This window comes from Gadus morhua, chromosome 13 (assembly GCF_902167405.1).
Source record: "Gadus morhua chromosome 13, gadMor3.0, whole genome shotgun sequence".
NCBI classification, from domain to species: Eukaryota; Metazoa; Chordata; class Actinopteri; order Gadiformes; family Gadidae; genus Gadus; species Gadus morhua.
Genome location: NC_044060.1, coordinates 24,440,057 through 24,456,649, shown reverse-complemented (window position 1 = coordinate 24,456,649; position 16,593 = coordinate 24,440,057). Strand labels below are relative to the sequence as shown.

The window sequence follows — 16,593 nt, the reverse complement described above, 5'->3', positions numbered from 1 at the left end:
AGATCGTAGACCTGTATGTTATTTATTAGGGCAGTGTCAGTAATGACCAGATCCAGAGTGTGCACCTTGGTGTGAGTAGGGACCTCAACATGCTGCTGCAGGCCAAGACACTCAAGCACATTCAGGAAATCTGCTGCAAACAGACAGGAGGGGTTGTCGACATGGATATTAAGATCACCAACAATGACAATGTTTGTTGAGATACTGCAGAGTGAGGTCAGCAGATCACTTATCTCTGGTATAAAAGATGAGTTTGGCTTTGGAGGACGGTAAATGAGAAGCACTGTCATGGGGTATGGATGTTTGCATTTGAAGGCCAGACATTCCATAGAGGAAAGGTCAGGCATTTGCAGAGGAGATAGTTTTAGTTCCGCCCGGTGTATGATGGCCAGTCCACCACCACGACCAGAGCTGCGGGCTTTCTCCATGTAGTTGTATCCAGGTGGGCATGCTTCATTGAGCACGTAGTAGTCCGCTGGTTTATGCCAGGTTTCAGTTAGGCACATGAAGTCAAGCCTTTTCTCTATAATATGGTCATTTATGAGGAGGGATTTATTTGTGAGGGATTGTGCATTAAACAGCTCCATGGTGATAGGAGACAGAGCTGAGGGTAGAAGTCTCTGCAAGCTCCTTAATACGCGGCGATGCACTCCATATTTTCCACTTTGCCTAGTCTTGGGTATTTTTCTATTTGTTGTCAATGCCGGAATGGGACAGCAGAGGGCGCTAAATGCTGTAAGCTGCAGGGGGATCGTAGTTTCCACAGGAGAGGAGCGGAAGTCAGAGGCAGGAAGTAATTTCTGTGCATGGCGACTGCATCTGCATGTGTCTATGCATGTCACGGTATAGTGGATATTTGCAGCCAGTAGGCTGCAAATATCCAACCCAATTTTAGATTTCCGTTGGGCGCAAGAGTAATTTATCCGTCTGTATAATAGCAACAGCGCCAGAGATCCGCCCACAAAGCTACTTCCGTTTCGCGTTTTGCGCTTCTCACGTTTAAGACCGTTCAAATAGGGCCCATAATCTTGAAGTGTCTTGAGTGTAGTAATTAGTGGGAGGAAATTCTAACACATTTGGAGTATTGCAGCTTGAAGTATTGGCTAACCATTGTTGTGTGTTACATGAGAAAATATTTTTCAGAAGTTATTCGGTCCATTGCATGTTCTTTTCAAATGAAAGGGGAGCTCAGATTGGTGTGAGGCTTCTCCCCATCAAAGCTAGCCTCGTAGCACGACACACGGCCCCAATGCTGTCTCGTTCTCACCTTTACCTTCTCATTCCATGCGGTCACACCGATTCTTTATTCAGCTTGGCCATCTACAACTTCCTCGTCGGGTAATAAAGTTCTGAGGGGAATTTCATCATGTTTGGCCTCAAAGCCATGGGAATGTCTCTGGGAAGTGTGGCATGGGTGAGAGGGACAGAGAAAAATGTGTGTGCGCTCAATATCTTGTAAGAGGTGTTTTATTAATGCATGCATTTGTTCTCCTCAAAATAAGGAAATATTATTTTAATATTATACAATATCTAAATATTTGTGCCAAAATAATACCATAATCAAGTTCAAGTTTATTATAGCCATTTCGACAATATAGAAAATACAGTTGATAGGAATGTGTTTTGGTATGCTCACATGTATCACACAGCAACAATAACAACACAACATAACAAGACAAAAAGCCAAAAACGGCATATAAATAACAAGGAGTACAACACTTAACACACATAAACACACAATGCATGGTTCGCAGAGAATTACAGCAGTAAAGTACAGTACTGCAAAAACTGCAAGTGATGTAGACCATGAAGACCGTAAAGTGCTTAGTGCTTGTTCAAGTGGCGTATAGCTTGTAGATAGGTACTTGCGTGATGTTTTACTTGTGATGCTTCTGTACCTCCTCCCTGATGGTAAGAGTGTAAATAAGCGGTGTGCTGGATGAGAGGGGTCAGAGATGATCTTCCTAGCTTTCCTGGAAATTCTGGTGTCATAGTGCGAGCCTATGGTAGGCAGACTACAGCCAATGATTTTAGAGTACTACCCTCTCAAGCTGTTGTTTGTCCTGGCTGGTAGCACTACCATACCAGACCAGGATAAAGAAGGTGAGCACACTTTTGATGACTGCACGATAAAAATGGGTCATGCCTGCCTGACTTCCCCCAAATTTCCTCAGCTGATGGAGGAAGTATAATCTCTGATGGGATTTGGAAATAATAAGACTGATCTTCGGCTTCCATGATGGGGACTTGTGGATAGTGGTGCCTAAGAAACGGAAGGAGGAGACCCACTCCACAACTTGGCCATTAATGGAGATGGGCCTTTTTCCTATAGTCAATTATGAGTTCTTTGTTTTTGGTTGTATTTAGGATCAGGTTATTGTCTTCACACCACTGCACCAGCTGTTCAACCTCACTCCGGTAGGTAGATTCCTCCCCATCAGATCTGAGGCCTATGACAGTGGTGTCATCTGCAAACTTTAGCATTTTGACAGATGCAGAATTTGATGTACAATTGTTAGTGTAAAGAGAAAATAGTAGAGGTGACAAGACCCACCCTTGTGGGGTGCCATTGTTCAGAACCCTTGGTGATGACACATTATTCTGGATTTTAACACACAGTTTTCTACTGGACTGGAAGTTTAAGGGTGCACTCACACTAGGCCATCTGGCCGTTGCCGTTGGCCGTTTTCACACCTAACTGTACTCAACTGGCCCCATTGTTCTCTGGCCTGCACTCACACTAGGCCATCTGGCCGTGGCCGTTGGCCGTCGCAACTGTGGCCTGGCCACGGTAGACTCTTGTACATAGGTCATCACGTCGTAACACGTCATCACCATCAGTCCATCAGCGTCCGCTGCATGGACCTTAATAAAGTCTGCCGCCAGTCAGATATTTAAAAAAAATGGACAACAACACAGAGAACACAGTTCGCACTTTGCTGAGTCTGTTGCTTATCGTCTGCCCAAATGGCTAACAGACACTCGACTTCTCTATGGGACCAACAGTTGAACCGCTTGACGCCATGTTTACCGTTTAATGGGAAACAAGGCTCGTCGCCTTTATTATGTCCATGGTCGTCGCATGGACTATACGTCATCCAGCTCAGGTTGCGTAGCCGTGCGTGTGCGCGTGTTGGCTCATTAGCGTCTGTACCGTGGCGGCCCGTACCGTAGCAGCACACCTCTCCCAAGTGGCCAAGCCTGGCCTGGCCAGACTGGCCACACTCACGCTGGCAGATTTGAGCACGGTTAGGGGTGAAAACGTCCACGGCCACGGCCAAATGGCCTAGTGTGAGTGCACCCTTAGATCCACTGACAAAGTAGAGCATTAACTCCTGCGGCCAGGAGAAAGTTGTACAGTTTGACAGGAATGATGGTATTAAAAGCCGAGCTAAAATCAATGAACAGTACACGGGCATAGGTGGACTTAGTGTTCAGATGTTGCAGAATGAAATGCATGCAAAGTGAAACTGCATCGTCCACTCCCCTATTAGCCCTGTAGGCAAATTGGTGAGGGTCTAGCGTGATGTACGTCAAGTACCTACAGACTAAGTACCTTCATAACAACAGAAGTAAGTGCAACAGGCCTATTATCATTAAGACATTTTATGTTTCTTTTCTTGGGCACTGGAATGATCATAGCTGATCTAATATATAATTATTTACATATTTTAAAAGTAATGAAGGAATTGCTGTTCGGGGGGGGGGGGGGGGGGGGGGCACTTGTCAGAACTACCTTACATGGGAATGTTCAGCAAACTTCGATATTAGATCATTCTTTATTCATTTGCTCCCACTTTTTAATTTATTTTCCTTTCACTTTTCACGAAGTTACCTTTGCTTCAGGTGGCTTTGCTCCTCAAATGTGCATATTGAAAACAAAGCAGTCAACTATATACATTCAAAAGATGGAATTATATAACCAAAGTTATGTAAGTATTTATAAAATGCTATGAACGAATGTTCCATATATAGCATTACCATTATTATTTGAAAGGGAATTCCCCCATCCACAAAATGGTTTTAGATCAATCTGTGCTTTACACTGAAATATTTTCAAAATAATCTCAGAGTGGATTTCTCTTAGCCTTCTGCTTTGGTGGCTCCTAACAATGGTTTGAGATTTATCTACCAATCAAAAGAGCCGTACTCTGAACATGTTCTGTTTGTTGTCAATGAATGCAGTTAAAGAAAATGGCCTGACTAATTAGTGAGGCTCACACCTTCTGCAGCTCAAAAGGTTCTCAGAATCTTCACTATCTCTTTCCTTGCCTGACCTTGTGCTGTGTGTGTGTGATGCTTGTTCTTTCTGACCAAAGTGAACGTAATGCTTCCTCCTTCCCCTGTCTCCTTCCCCCAGACATGGCCACTCTGCGGTTCGGACAGCACGTGATCAAGGTCTCCGCCGTGTTCCTGCAGACGGAGCTCTCCTTCGCGCTGGTCAACAGGAAGCCTGTGGTGCCTGGTCGTATCCTTTAGTCTGGGAGCTCGAGGGTCGGTGGACCACCTGGCCTCAGTCAGTGGTTCTGTCCTAATGACTGGGTCGTACTCCAGAAAAGGTAAGCAAACACGTCTCTGAAATAAACAGCTCTGTGCTTGTTTAGCGTTTCTGTCAGACGCCGTTGTTGCCAGGCAACAATGGCCAAGCATTAGTGATGATAATGGTGAACCTGACCATGTTATGAACTTCATCAGTGATGATAATGGTGATACTCACCAGGGCTGGGACGTGGCGTTGACGTAATCGGCTACACAAAAAGTTGACACAAATCATTTGCAGCATTTGAAAATTGAAACACCCTGGAGCTCCACCCACTTATGTTGTTTTTTGAAAACCGGACTTGTGATTTATACCCCGGTGTTACTCGATAGAATATGACACAAATGTGAATCTGACCATGATACCAGGGACCAGAGACACGTGTGTGTGTGTGTTAACTTTGGTCCTTTTTTATACTTTGAAAGTAATGCTGCACTTTAAATGGATCCCAGTAGCACTGAGTGGATTCGTGAGCCTGTTGTTTCTCGAGCCATGAGAGAAAAAAGACTAGAAATTGTGCATTAATCTGCATGATTTTCCCTGCTGATGTGCTTAAATAATGTGCCTGTTCCTCTTTGCTGAATGATAATCAGGTCTTGTCTGAGCTTAACTTTCTCAAGTGCTTTGGCGGCATCGGGTTGAGATTAACTGTGAGGGAGAATTCTCAACACATTATGGTTCCAGGAGACCGACATTAAGACTGGCCCTTCTGTATATTTGGCACACATCAGCATGATGTCTGTAACCTGATGTCACGGCTTCGAGACAGAATCCATGAGACATTTCAAAGCCGGTGCCATGTTTCAGGTAACCACTAAGTCCCGATGTATGTTCGGAGCCAGAGTGATTGATGGTCAGTTTGGTGAAAGGCAGATTGAGAAGGAGTGTGATGGCGGTCCTCCTCCAGCCCCTGACATCTGTTCAGAACATGTTTCCTTCCTAAATCACTGTCTCCCACTCAGCAGCAGGCCAAGCCCACGCATGGCTGTCTGCTTCGTGGCTCCAGGAAATAAACTCCACAAATGTCTGTTTGAATTAACGGCACTTGGAGCCTTTTATTCCGTGTTTATTTTTTGGTGTACCACATTATTAGTGTTAGTTTTGGTTTTAGCTTCTTCTCTCAAGGATTTACATCCACCAAGGAAGAGGATTCATTAACTAATAAGGGCCAAAATTTCCCTTAAATACTTCTACTATCAAAAACATGCATGCAATTTCTGACACAAGAGATAATTAATTTGCTGTTGTATTCGTGTCCTATTTTGGACGAAATCACTTTTTACTCTTTTAGTGAGTTAGGGATATTGTCAACCTAATACTGAAATAATTGCTTTGGTATTTCCACCAAAAGTCGTTTGTTTTAAAATATTTATTTGTGTTATGAGTTACACCACATTGAAAGTCGTGGGAGATATGAGGAAACAGAGACGCCAGCAATCCTAACACGAGGTAGAGAGCTGCAGTGAAGACCATATGCTGCGCCACACCAATACTCCTTCCAGTTCTGAATCATGTTCCTGTTGTTTTTGTATCCAGTCAAGCTTTCACTTCTTCATACAATTCTGTGGTGTGTTCCTTCAGAACTTCTTCTTCCTGAATCTCCCCTCATGATGGTCTACACCAGGGGTCACCAACACAGATCCCGCGGCCACCAGGTCGTCCGCAAGGAACATATGAGGTGCCCGCAGGCCTGTTCTAAAAATAGCACAACTCATTCTTGAACAACTCATTCCCACCTTTTTAAGTCATTGCTGATAATTATTGTGAGAAATCATTAACATGATCAGTGTCTTCACTTAGATTAGTATCATTAATAATAATATATAACTAAAGGCAAACTGAGCAAATTTGTTATTTCAGAAGTGTATCAAACTGGGTGCCCTTCGTATGACTCAGTACCCATGAAGTAGATCTCCGGTTCAAAAAGGTTGTTGACCCCTGGTCTACACACACTGCTGTGTTGTTTCTGTGAGTTGCCGCTTGAATTTGATTGGATGTTGGACGGACAGTTTACATCAAGACATCAAGCCATCGATTTCCACATTGAGCTTGTGCCGGAAACGTACAAGTAATGACGGACTACGGGTGTTTTTGCTTGCTGGTACTGTAAGGCTTAGTTCAAGGTTTACAGTTCAAGCTAGTGTTACTCCACTGTTACAGTGCGGTGCTGAGTGGTTGGGGTTAGGGTTAGTACTGACTGCAAAGTTTGCCTTTCGAAGTTGAACCACGCTCTGCCTGAATGGACTCTGCCTGAATGATTCAGATGGTGGGTCACAGAAAATACTTCTGGTCCGAGGTGATTGGCCCAGGGCTCCACGCCATGACACCAGAACTGGCTTCGGCCGGTTTCCTGATGCAGGGTTTTATTCTGTTCACGGGCCCCGTTCCCACCCAGCGATAAATACACTCCACTACAAGAGTGTGTTTACATTTCAGACCTGCTATATATTCTTTCAACGCACTTTGGACTCAACAGAAGGCGTCTTTGTTGTTTGATCTAATAAGAACTTAATATTTAGTACCTTGACGATTTGAAGCTGCCTGTAAAAGAAGGTGTGATCCCAGTCAGGTCCCAGCTCGTACCAGGTAGACCGAGTGGGACCTGACGGGCCATTATCCATTGCTCTACATAATTCTAATGACATCGGTTTTCACCAAATGCTTCGGGTTGGTTTAGTTCTCAGTCACCTTTTCTTAGTGGCCAATGTTAATATAATAGTAGATTGATGACGAGTATGTTGTTGAAATTGACCGTAACCTGTTTACTCTGCCTAGGCGGTTTTCCTGTGCATAAAGTACATCCTAAAGGAGTCAGCAACTGGAGTTGGAAGAGGGTCCCTATGTGCAACATTTCTTGGTAACCGTTGCGATACAAAGGCAAGCTACATAAAATATTTCAGTTGGAGAGGGGAAGAGCTGTCTCTAGATGCAGAGATGATTTGAACAAAGGCTTATTAAATAAGTAGAGAATGATCCATGGAAAAATGTTTATCATTTATTTAATATTATTATTAGGATACCTATAACTATAACAATAAATAAAATGTACAGTAAAACCGTTGAATAACAAATAAATATTTAAATAATAAAAAGAAAACAGTGCCAGAATAATGCATTGTAAATGTTTTTTAACGGAAGAATATGGAGTTTTTTATATTGCAGGATAGAATATTCCAGATCGATTTGTGCTGCTTGTTTGTACAAAAGGAGGATTGATAGTTGGTTAACGAGCTGGGATTGCATCTAGACTGCAAACTATTCCTATCTGTATTCTAGGGTCAGTTGGGGTGTAGATATGAAAATCCTCATCTTAGAAGCATTACTTTAAAGTCGTTCCTGTGGTCCATGTGTGACACCAGCAGGCCTTTTGTTTGTCCTCTCTGTCTCCCCCAATCCTCCCCAATCCTCTCTCCCCGGGGTCCTCGTTGAGCTTCAAACTCAACACGAGTAGACACATGAACATCATGGATCCTGTTGCGTCACACAATCCAGGGCATCGCTTACAGTGCGATTGTGTGTTGTGTAAACTAACCGATGCCTCGGGTCTTCGGAGCTTTTACCTAATTTTTCTCCAATCAAATTTGTGCAAGTCTTTGGCAGTCACTCACTCACACACACACACACCAATCATGCACACACAAACACTTATACACACAAACTCGCACTTGTACGTACAAACACACACCAGACACATCCCGTACAGCCCGAAAGGTTGTCCTTTACAGCGAGGCCAGATAAGGCACTTAGGGCAGTATGAGACACAGTGAGATATTCATGTTACCTTGCAAGTTGCATTTTATATCAAGATCATGTGCACCTAGATTCATAGTAAAGAAGTTTTTTAAAGGTCCCATGGCATGCCACCAGGTGTGGTGTGATTAGCCGCTGCAAGCCGTTTTGGAAATCTGCCCCTTATGACATCACAGGTGGGTGTGTCCACCTAGATGTGTGACTGATAGACGGGCAACATTTGCTACAGTCCACCGGGTAGGCAGATTTCCAAATCGGCTTGTACCGGCTAATCACACCACACCTGGGGGCATGCCATGGAACCTTTAACATTGGTCATAACCTTGCTCTATGAAAAAAAAGAACAATCCTGAAAGCTGACTATATATTATTACATTCAGTATTTGAGGACTGCTGTGGATTCAGCCTTGTTCTTTTTGCTCTTGTTGGAACAGACAGTGTTATACAACTGATGACTCGTAATGAACAGCGGTATTTGCCTATTTTTGGGTTTTAATGTGTAGGATTTTAAATGCATTGTTATTCTACCGTTTATTTGGGAAACCTTGTCAGCATTAAACCCGAGCCAGTCAGACTTACTCTTATCATGTCCCAACCGTTTATGTTCCCAAATACAATCAATCTCCTGGAATGTTCATTTCAACCCACTTGGTGTCTGCCAGTAGCTTGGGGTTATAAAGCAATGCTTTAAAAATGTATTTTTTAATGTTAAATGCCTGGAAAATAACTAATTGAATACAAACAGGTTTGAGGTTGTTTTCAGTCACCTTTGTCCAACGCTAACTGAGTGATTACTAGGATGCTCGATGGTGTTTTGTGCCCCCAACGGAGCCTTCAAGGTAGCGCTACTAGGATGTAATGACTTGATCCTCTCTGGAGTACCCTGGCCTAGATGGGCTTTGGCCGGCTGCCAAAGCTGTGGCTGTTGGTCTCGCCATGCCCTGGTTAGTGGGTCTGGATGACGCAATAATGGCCAATCAGGCCTGGCAATGCCACCATTTCCGATGGAAGTACCTAAAACCAGGGAGTAAACATAAGCACTTTTACACATGCATTTCCCCCCCTAACCTATCTAGACATTTCTTAGAGGAGCTGTATGGAAGAACGCAAATGTCTGCATCAGTTAGACCGGACCAGATTTTGGATATCTGTGTAAAGGATGTCTCAGCCCGGTAAGGCAGAGTTCATCACGCAAATGTCAGTTTTACAATAATGTTGGCCCACCAGGAGTGAAGAGCAGAGCACAGACTGTGCTCTTCAGAGCTGCTGTAAAGCACACAGTCTGTATACAAGTGCCGCAGACATTTTAAGGAGAACAGAAAAAGGTTTTGACAAAACGAGAAGGCCTACTCGAGTACTTGCTGAGACATGGACACAGGAATAACGCGGACTCAAAAATGTTTGGAGGTTTCAAGGTCCCTTTCGACCAATACTTTGTCCGGAGATTTAGAATCACGTCGAACAACATTTGATATTTCTGATTTGAAATCCCAAGTAACTTAAAGCTGCAACAAAACACAACGTTTATTTACAATGCTCTAAAGAGGGCTGGAAACTTTGAGGCATTAGGATATATTGATTTTATCAAATTATTACCCTTCAAGGCTATTTGTTGTATTATGAACACTGAAGCTTTGGACTACGATGTCTTTTATTTGAAAAGAGGATCAGGCATAGAGCAGGGAATGCTCTATGCCTGATCAAAGACCTCGGAGGCTCTGGTCTGCCACAGCTTCAGGAGTATTACTTGGCAGCAGAAGCCAGATCTCTTGTCGGTTGGCAGAGAGCAGAGTCATGTTGGCTGAAGGACAATACCCTGCCTGGCTGCTCTTTAACAGAACATCCATGCTGACTCTACCACGTACCTTTTAAAAACCCTTGCACGTCCATCTCTTTCAAGTATTTTAATGAAAATATTGTTGCAAAGCTATACATTGTATATTGTATCACAATGTTTGCTATTTTGGATATCCGACTAAACTCACGCTTGCGGTGATATCATTCCTTCCCTGGCTCAAAGCTGGATGTTCTCAAAGACCATGGAACTAAAAGTAGTGATTACCATATGCAATACAATGTTACGTCCAAAACTAGGCACACAGACCTGGGTCCATTATGGTGTCAGTGTGATGGTTCTGATATCAAATTCCCTGAAACAGAGGGTCTTAAAAGCATGTGTAACTGGACAGAATTTACCAACTTGAAGCACTATCTTGTTATTGAGAATCATTGGGTTCAACCTGATGAACCAGCAAAACACCCTGAGAGACAGATTCCAAGAACCCTCTCAAAACAACATGTTTAACATCCAAAACGTATAATTAGATGATTAAGTCATGTAGTTGTTGCACACCCAGATACTCTGGAATCTTGAACTGTTTTTGTATTTCTGTGTATCTTTTTTACTACAATAAGATAAAGATAATTGTTAGTTGTGGTATTCTAACTCTACGCACTGATTGTAGGCATAGCCGTCCAGGCTTTGCCTGATGGACTTATAGTCCTGTGTGCACTGCACACTCACGTGCACTGAAGGTCAACAGTGTACCAATCAACCTGGCAACCTTTATATACACACACACAGAGAGAGAGAGAGAGAGAGAGAGAGAGAGAGAGAGAGAGAGAGAGAGAGAGAGAGAGAGAGAGAGAGAGAGAGAGAGAGAGAGTGAGAGAGAGCGCGCGCGCTACGCGGAGCGGCTTTAGGTCCCTATGCTATTCTCTCAGTGATGGGGAACAGTAGTTGAACAAAAACACTTTGATTCTATTACACCAGGATCAAATGTAGGCGAGGATGGAGTAAAAGTTGACCCAAGCACATGATATCATCATATCCTGCCCTTTTGAACATTAAAGAGACAGAGATGATGCAGCCAACCGCACCTATCACCAGTGATTAGAGGACAGGGCATTCACCATGCCGGTTACAATTTGTAACATTAAATTAATTCACGGCCACACTTAATCCCCACTGGGACACCACTGGGTGACAGGAGGGATAGGGTAAAGAGCAACACTAGGAATCATTACAGCTCTGAGTAACAAGCCTTATACTACGCCATGTGAAGAGTTAGGAGCTGATCTCTGACTCAGGCAGAGTGGCCGAGAGCCCCTTGTCACGTCTAATCTCAGAGGGTCTGGGGAAAATCATGACGAAGCTGCGTAAATGTCTTCCACTGCCTAGCCCCTGAGTAGAGCCGTGGAAGTTGCCGCACCCTGTAAAATGGAGCTAAGCCCTGCCCAGTGTAGGCTTAACAAACAACCCCACATAACCACAGAGGTGAACGCTGTTTAGAGAGAGAGCACTATGTTGCAGCGTCGCCAGAACGTACAGAACGTACAAACCCAACTTTCATCTTAAACTGTGAGAACCAAAAGCGGTGAAGCTGCCTTTAGTTTTTATGCTACTCAGCTGTGGAACCAGCTGCCAATTTTAATCAGAACTGCACCCTCTATTGACAGTTTTAAAACCAGTATCAAGACCCATCTATTTTCTGTTGCCTTTTCTTAGACTAATTTTTTTTTTTTTTTTTTTTTTTTTTTTATATGCTCTCCCTTATGCATAACCCTTTATTCACTTTATTTATGTTTTTTTATCTGATTTTATGTATTTTAATTTTTAGATATTTTGTCTTGTCTTCCTTTTATTATGGAAAACACTTCATTGTATTTGTGTAAAGCACTTTGGGTTGCCATTGGCATGAAATGTGCTATATAAATAAAAGTACCTTACCTTACCTTACAAACAACGGTTGAGTGGACCTTACTGCGCCGAGCATTGCATGTATGCATTAACATGCCACAAAGTGGTGAATTGGTAAATGACGCTTGATATAAGGAACGTGCAGTCCTAGACCCCTTGAACCAATTGCATTCAGAATTTCCTCATTGTAACTAAGGGTCTCATCTCCCTTGACCTATTTGGTACCAGGAAGTAGTGAGAGTAAAACGTTTTGCATGACTCAGGGAGGACCATCGTGATGTCCGCCTTCCCCAAAAGACCAGCCTCCTTCGCTGCTAGAGCTGTGCTTCCCAGCAGCCCCTGGGGACGATGCCCGAAATGAATGGGATGTCCTGACTTCTGTGGGTGGTCCAACCATGTTGGTACAAGACATGCAGGGACACAAGCCCTACAGCCGGCTGGCCAGAGGGAGACCGCTGATGAGTGATTCACTGCAGTCGCAGAGAACTGCTGCTACATGCAAAACCCTTTAAAGAGGTTCTGTCCCTGTCTTTTTTTGACGGGGACATGTTAATATGGTGTGGGTCACAGAAACCAAACAAGTGAATAGATTTAGTATTACCCTTTATAAAAACGACATTTAAATAAAACTTTTGAATATCACCAAACATGTTTATCTGGGTTCAAAGGCGCACAACTTGAAGGGTCTAAAAGTCCTGTTTAAGGAATAACATGAAGGCGGAGATCCCAGGAGAGGTTTCAGAAACACTGTTTCATTTATCTATTGCCAATCACAACTGTGTTCTTGACATTTAATCAGCAGATGCATGCTTACAGAGCATTTTTAAATCTGCCTATTACCTGTGATTTCTATCTTACTGCACACTGGTGTCATAAATCACCAGGAAACTCATGTGTGTTTTTTTTCTGAAAAGCCTCACAGATATTTATGAAAGTGGCTGATGAAACAGCATGCTGTCTGACATTTCAAATGCTGACTATAGCACAGAGCGTGCACTAGAGAGGACAGGTAGTAATCAAGCAACTGTGCATAAAACATGTTCACTTCACCTGAGTCCCAGAGACAACATCAATATCAATAAAACAAAATGATCGAAATGATAATGTTGTAAGAAATACAAACTAGCCAACATAACACAATATGATTTTTTTTTTAATATGTTTAGAGTTTAAGAGTTGCAATTTGTGCACAAAGAATTAAACAATAAGTAAAAAAATCATTAATTTGTCTTAACTATTATATTCATGTTTTTATATATACTATTTCAGTGTGATTGCAAAGCGTATTTAACTTATCTTATATTATAGATCATTTTGAGGTAACACCAGATAGATTTGTTGTTGCTGCTGAACATTGTAAAAGCCTTTGTTTCATCTTAAACAGCATCATTACTCATAATTACTGCAGATTGCATCTAGCTGGCTGAGTCCGCCTCCAGTAATTACTTTAACAAAATTAAACTTGTGTGTGTTACAGCATACATGAACAGCTCCATCAGCTCTGCACACACACACACACACACTCATAAACATGTCCACGTCGACATTGTTACTTAACACAGTTCCAGGATGCTGAGTACAGAGCTGGCCTTCATCTCTACAAGAACAACGAGTTTACCAGCTCTGACTCTGTAATTCCAAACTTGGTGTGCTGATTGGCTCAGACTTTGATAAACACCACCACTGATATCGCTTTGGGTGGGCGGAGCTAAGTGCAGTTATGGGTGGATTTGAATAATGTATTGACACATCTGGAGGGGGGGGGGGGGGAGGGGAGGCAATGGCCCATTCACTGATCGGCCAAAGGATTGCAGAGAGGCAGAAACGCTGCCAAAGGCGACCATCAATTGTGAGCTTGTGTGTCTCAGTGCTGAGTATATATATCGAAATGAAGTAACAGATAGGGATGTAAAAATCAAAGGTTGTTGTCTGGCGGGCAAACGTGCCTAAGTGATGTTTTGAATCCCATTGATTTTTGTCCGGTTGTGTGTTATAGTGTTGCCTTGAGGGAGACATCCAAAATTGACCCTTTGTTGTGTTTTTCTGCTGCTCTATTTGATTATCTGCTTGGCAAGCTTCAGAGTCGGGCTTGGGACGCTGAGGTTCAGACAGCCTCCTCTCCCTCCTTCAATATCCTCACGGCTAGGCACAATCTGCTCATCACAAGCTTCATATGAGGAGCTCCTTTCCAAAACGCGATAAATACCAAATTGAAAATAAATAAATTGAAAACCAAATACCAAATTGTCTGTCATGCCATTTTGCTGTACACTGAACCTATTCACTGCGTTTAATGCCAAATCGCTATATTTCCTTGTTTAGAATGTACCACAAGGTGCAGTTTTTTTCCAAACCGCGACAAGCGCCAAACCTATTTTTTGCCGAAATGCGATCTGTCAATCTCTCGTGTGTATTGCAAGCCACCACTGCCAGCAATCAACCTCATTCAGTCACGTTTCACGTTTTATCACGGTGTAAAAAACGCCATAAATTTTCGCCATTATGTGCAAAAAATGCGCCACTTTTCATACCACAATTAACTCCTTCAAGAAGGCCTGTAAAAAAAACTTAGTTTTTTTTTTTTTTCAGTTTGTACGCGCGTACAAACTGCGCGTTATGTACGCGCGTTTGTGCACATCACAACGCATGTAAAAAAAACGGCGTCTTTCTAGTATGCTAATAATCTCCGCCCTTCTTTTCTCTCAGCCAATGCATTTGACGTGTTTGCGCCCAATCGCTGATCAAGACAAGCAGACCAAATCAGTTCAGCACAGGTCTCCTTTGTGACAATTCTCCTTTGTCTCCGCCTTTGTCAGATTGTCCCGCTTTTATGATCGCGGCGCTTTTTAGTCAGCAAGGCAGACCTCATTTGTCATAAAGTTCCAAGTTCAGTGCCTTTTTAGTCAGCCAGCCAGTAGTCCTGTATCATAAAGTTTCAGAGTCAGTGCCTCCCTGATATTTTGAGGACAAGCCCCAAGACTTGGAGAATACTTACACATTGCATCTGAATCTAGCAATAAGTCAAAGATTAAAGTAAGGTCTTTTACTTGCATGTTATATTTAGGAAGCTAACAATGCAAAATAGTGTAACTATCCTAGGCAATCATAAGTGTTTACAAATGTATTTGAGGAGTCTGATCACCAAACTTAAAAACGTTCTGAGAAGATCTTGTCAGGGTTACCTTGTCTGCAGCAGTTCTTTTTTTTCATTGTCTGATTAATATTCCACGGTAAATCCACAGGGGTGAAAATAGCATACATTGACGTTCGGGGTGGGGGGTATTAATGTAACACATTTCTGTGTGCATATACTGATAATTGTACCAGGGTAAAAATAGCATTTACTTCTAATTGCAACAGGGTACAAATAGCATGTACTGATAATTGTACCAGGGGTGCAAATAGCCTCACCTATCTTTTAATCTACACACCACTATTTATATTTTTAACCATTTTTCTTTTAGTCATTTGTCTGTGTCATGGTGTCATTTAGACCCGGGCCCAGTTTCCCGATAACGATGGATCCATGGTCGTACGATCATTCTCAAAAAAAAGGATCTTTTGAACCTTCGTAAAATATGTAGTTTCCCAAAAGTCCTCTTAACATGAACGCGTGTGCACTGCTCTAACGACGTTCGTAGGCTTGTAACTGTCTACTGACGCGGTGCTGAAATGGGCTCAGTAGGAGGGGGAGACGCAGGAATGTTGTTGGATGAAACTATATTTTGTGACAGCAAAAAAATATCCCCCCATCAAGGCCAACAGCAGAGTAGCCTATGAAAATAATATGCTAATATGAATGCTACAAATATTAAAACACAATTGATTAGGCCTAAGCCGACATATGCTTTCTCTGATTCCGCAAGTCTTCATTGATTGGCGTGCACTCTCTAGTCTTGAATCTTTGCTGTAAACATTAAAAATGCAACGTTCCATTCATTCAGTATCATTCAAATGCAGAGGCATTGATACGATTAGAGGCACCTATTATCTTCAATGGCCAATAGCCAAACTTTCTTCATAAATTCTGGCATAGAAGGACTGCCTCCCTCTGTGTTGGGCATTGTGGCCACTGACCTTCCCAACAGTGGTGTTGGATCACTGTGCACCATATCTTAGTTATACTTGTATAGCCCATTGCTGCCACAGACCTCTCATGTGGATAGATAGATAGATACTTTGTTGACCCCAAACTAAATTTCACAATCCAGCAGGTTACACAATACAAATATCTCTAACACAAAATGTATGTATTAATACAGCCTATACAGTAATACAGAAACAACCTAAGCAAAAGGTAAAATGTAAAAATAAGATGTAAGGTAAAATATAAAATACAGATGCCCTATATAAACATACAGATGCCACACACAATTTGAAAAAAGGATGCAATGTATTAATATACAAAAGTAGGATATAACTAGTCTCGCAAAGCCAGACCAATCTACAGCAAGTAGAATGGTCTGGAACCATGCTATTTAGAGCAGTCTATCCGGGGGAAACTTGGCTGGCCTGTTTTTATTTCTTTAAACACATCACAATCGTCTAGGGCGGGGCTAAGCCCGGGAAGCAGCAGCGGTGTCCATGCAAAATGGTGCCGGGG

At 42.6% G+C, this 16,593-nt stretch overlaps 1 protein-coding gene across 1 annotated transcript in view; it reads left to right on the top strand.

The window, feature by feature from the left end:
* fhit (fragile histidine triad diadenosine triphosphatase) overlaps positions 1-16,593 on the top strand; it is a 244,010-nt gene that overhangs the window by 76,283 nt on the left and 151,134 nt on the right. The window contains exon 3 of the mRNA XM_030373703.1: positions 4,361-4,468. Within this exon, the coding sequence (XP_030229563.1) occupies positions 4,363-4,468 (106 nt within the window). The 5' untranslated portion in view covers positions 4,361-4,362. The remainder of the gene's footprint in view (positions 1-4,360; positions 4,469-16,593) is intronic.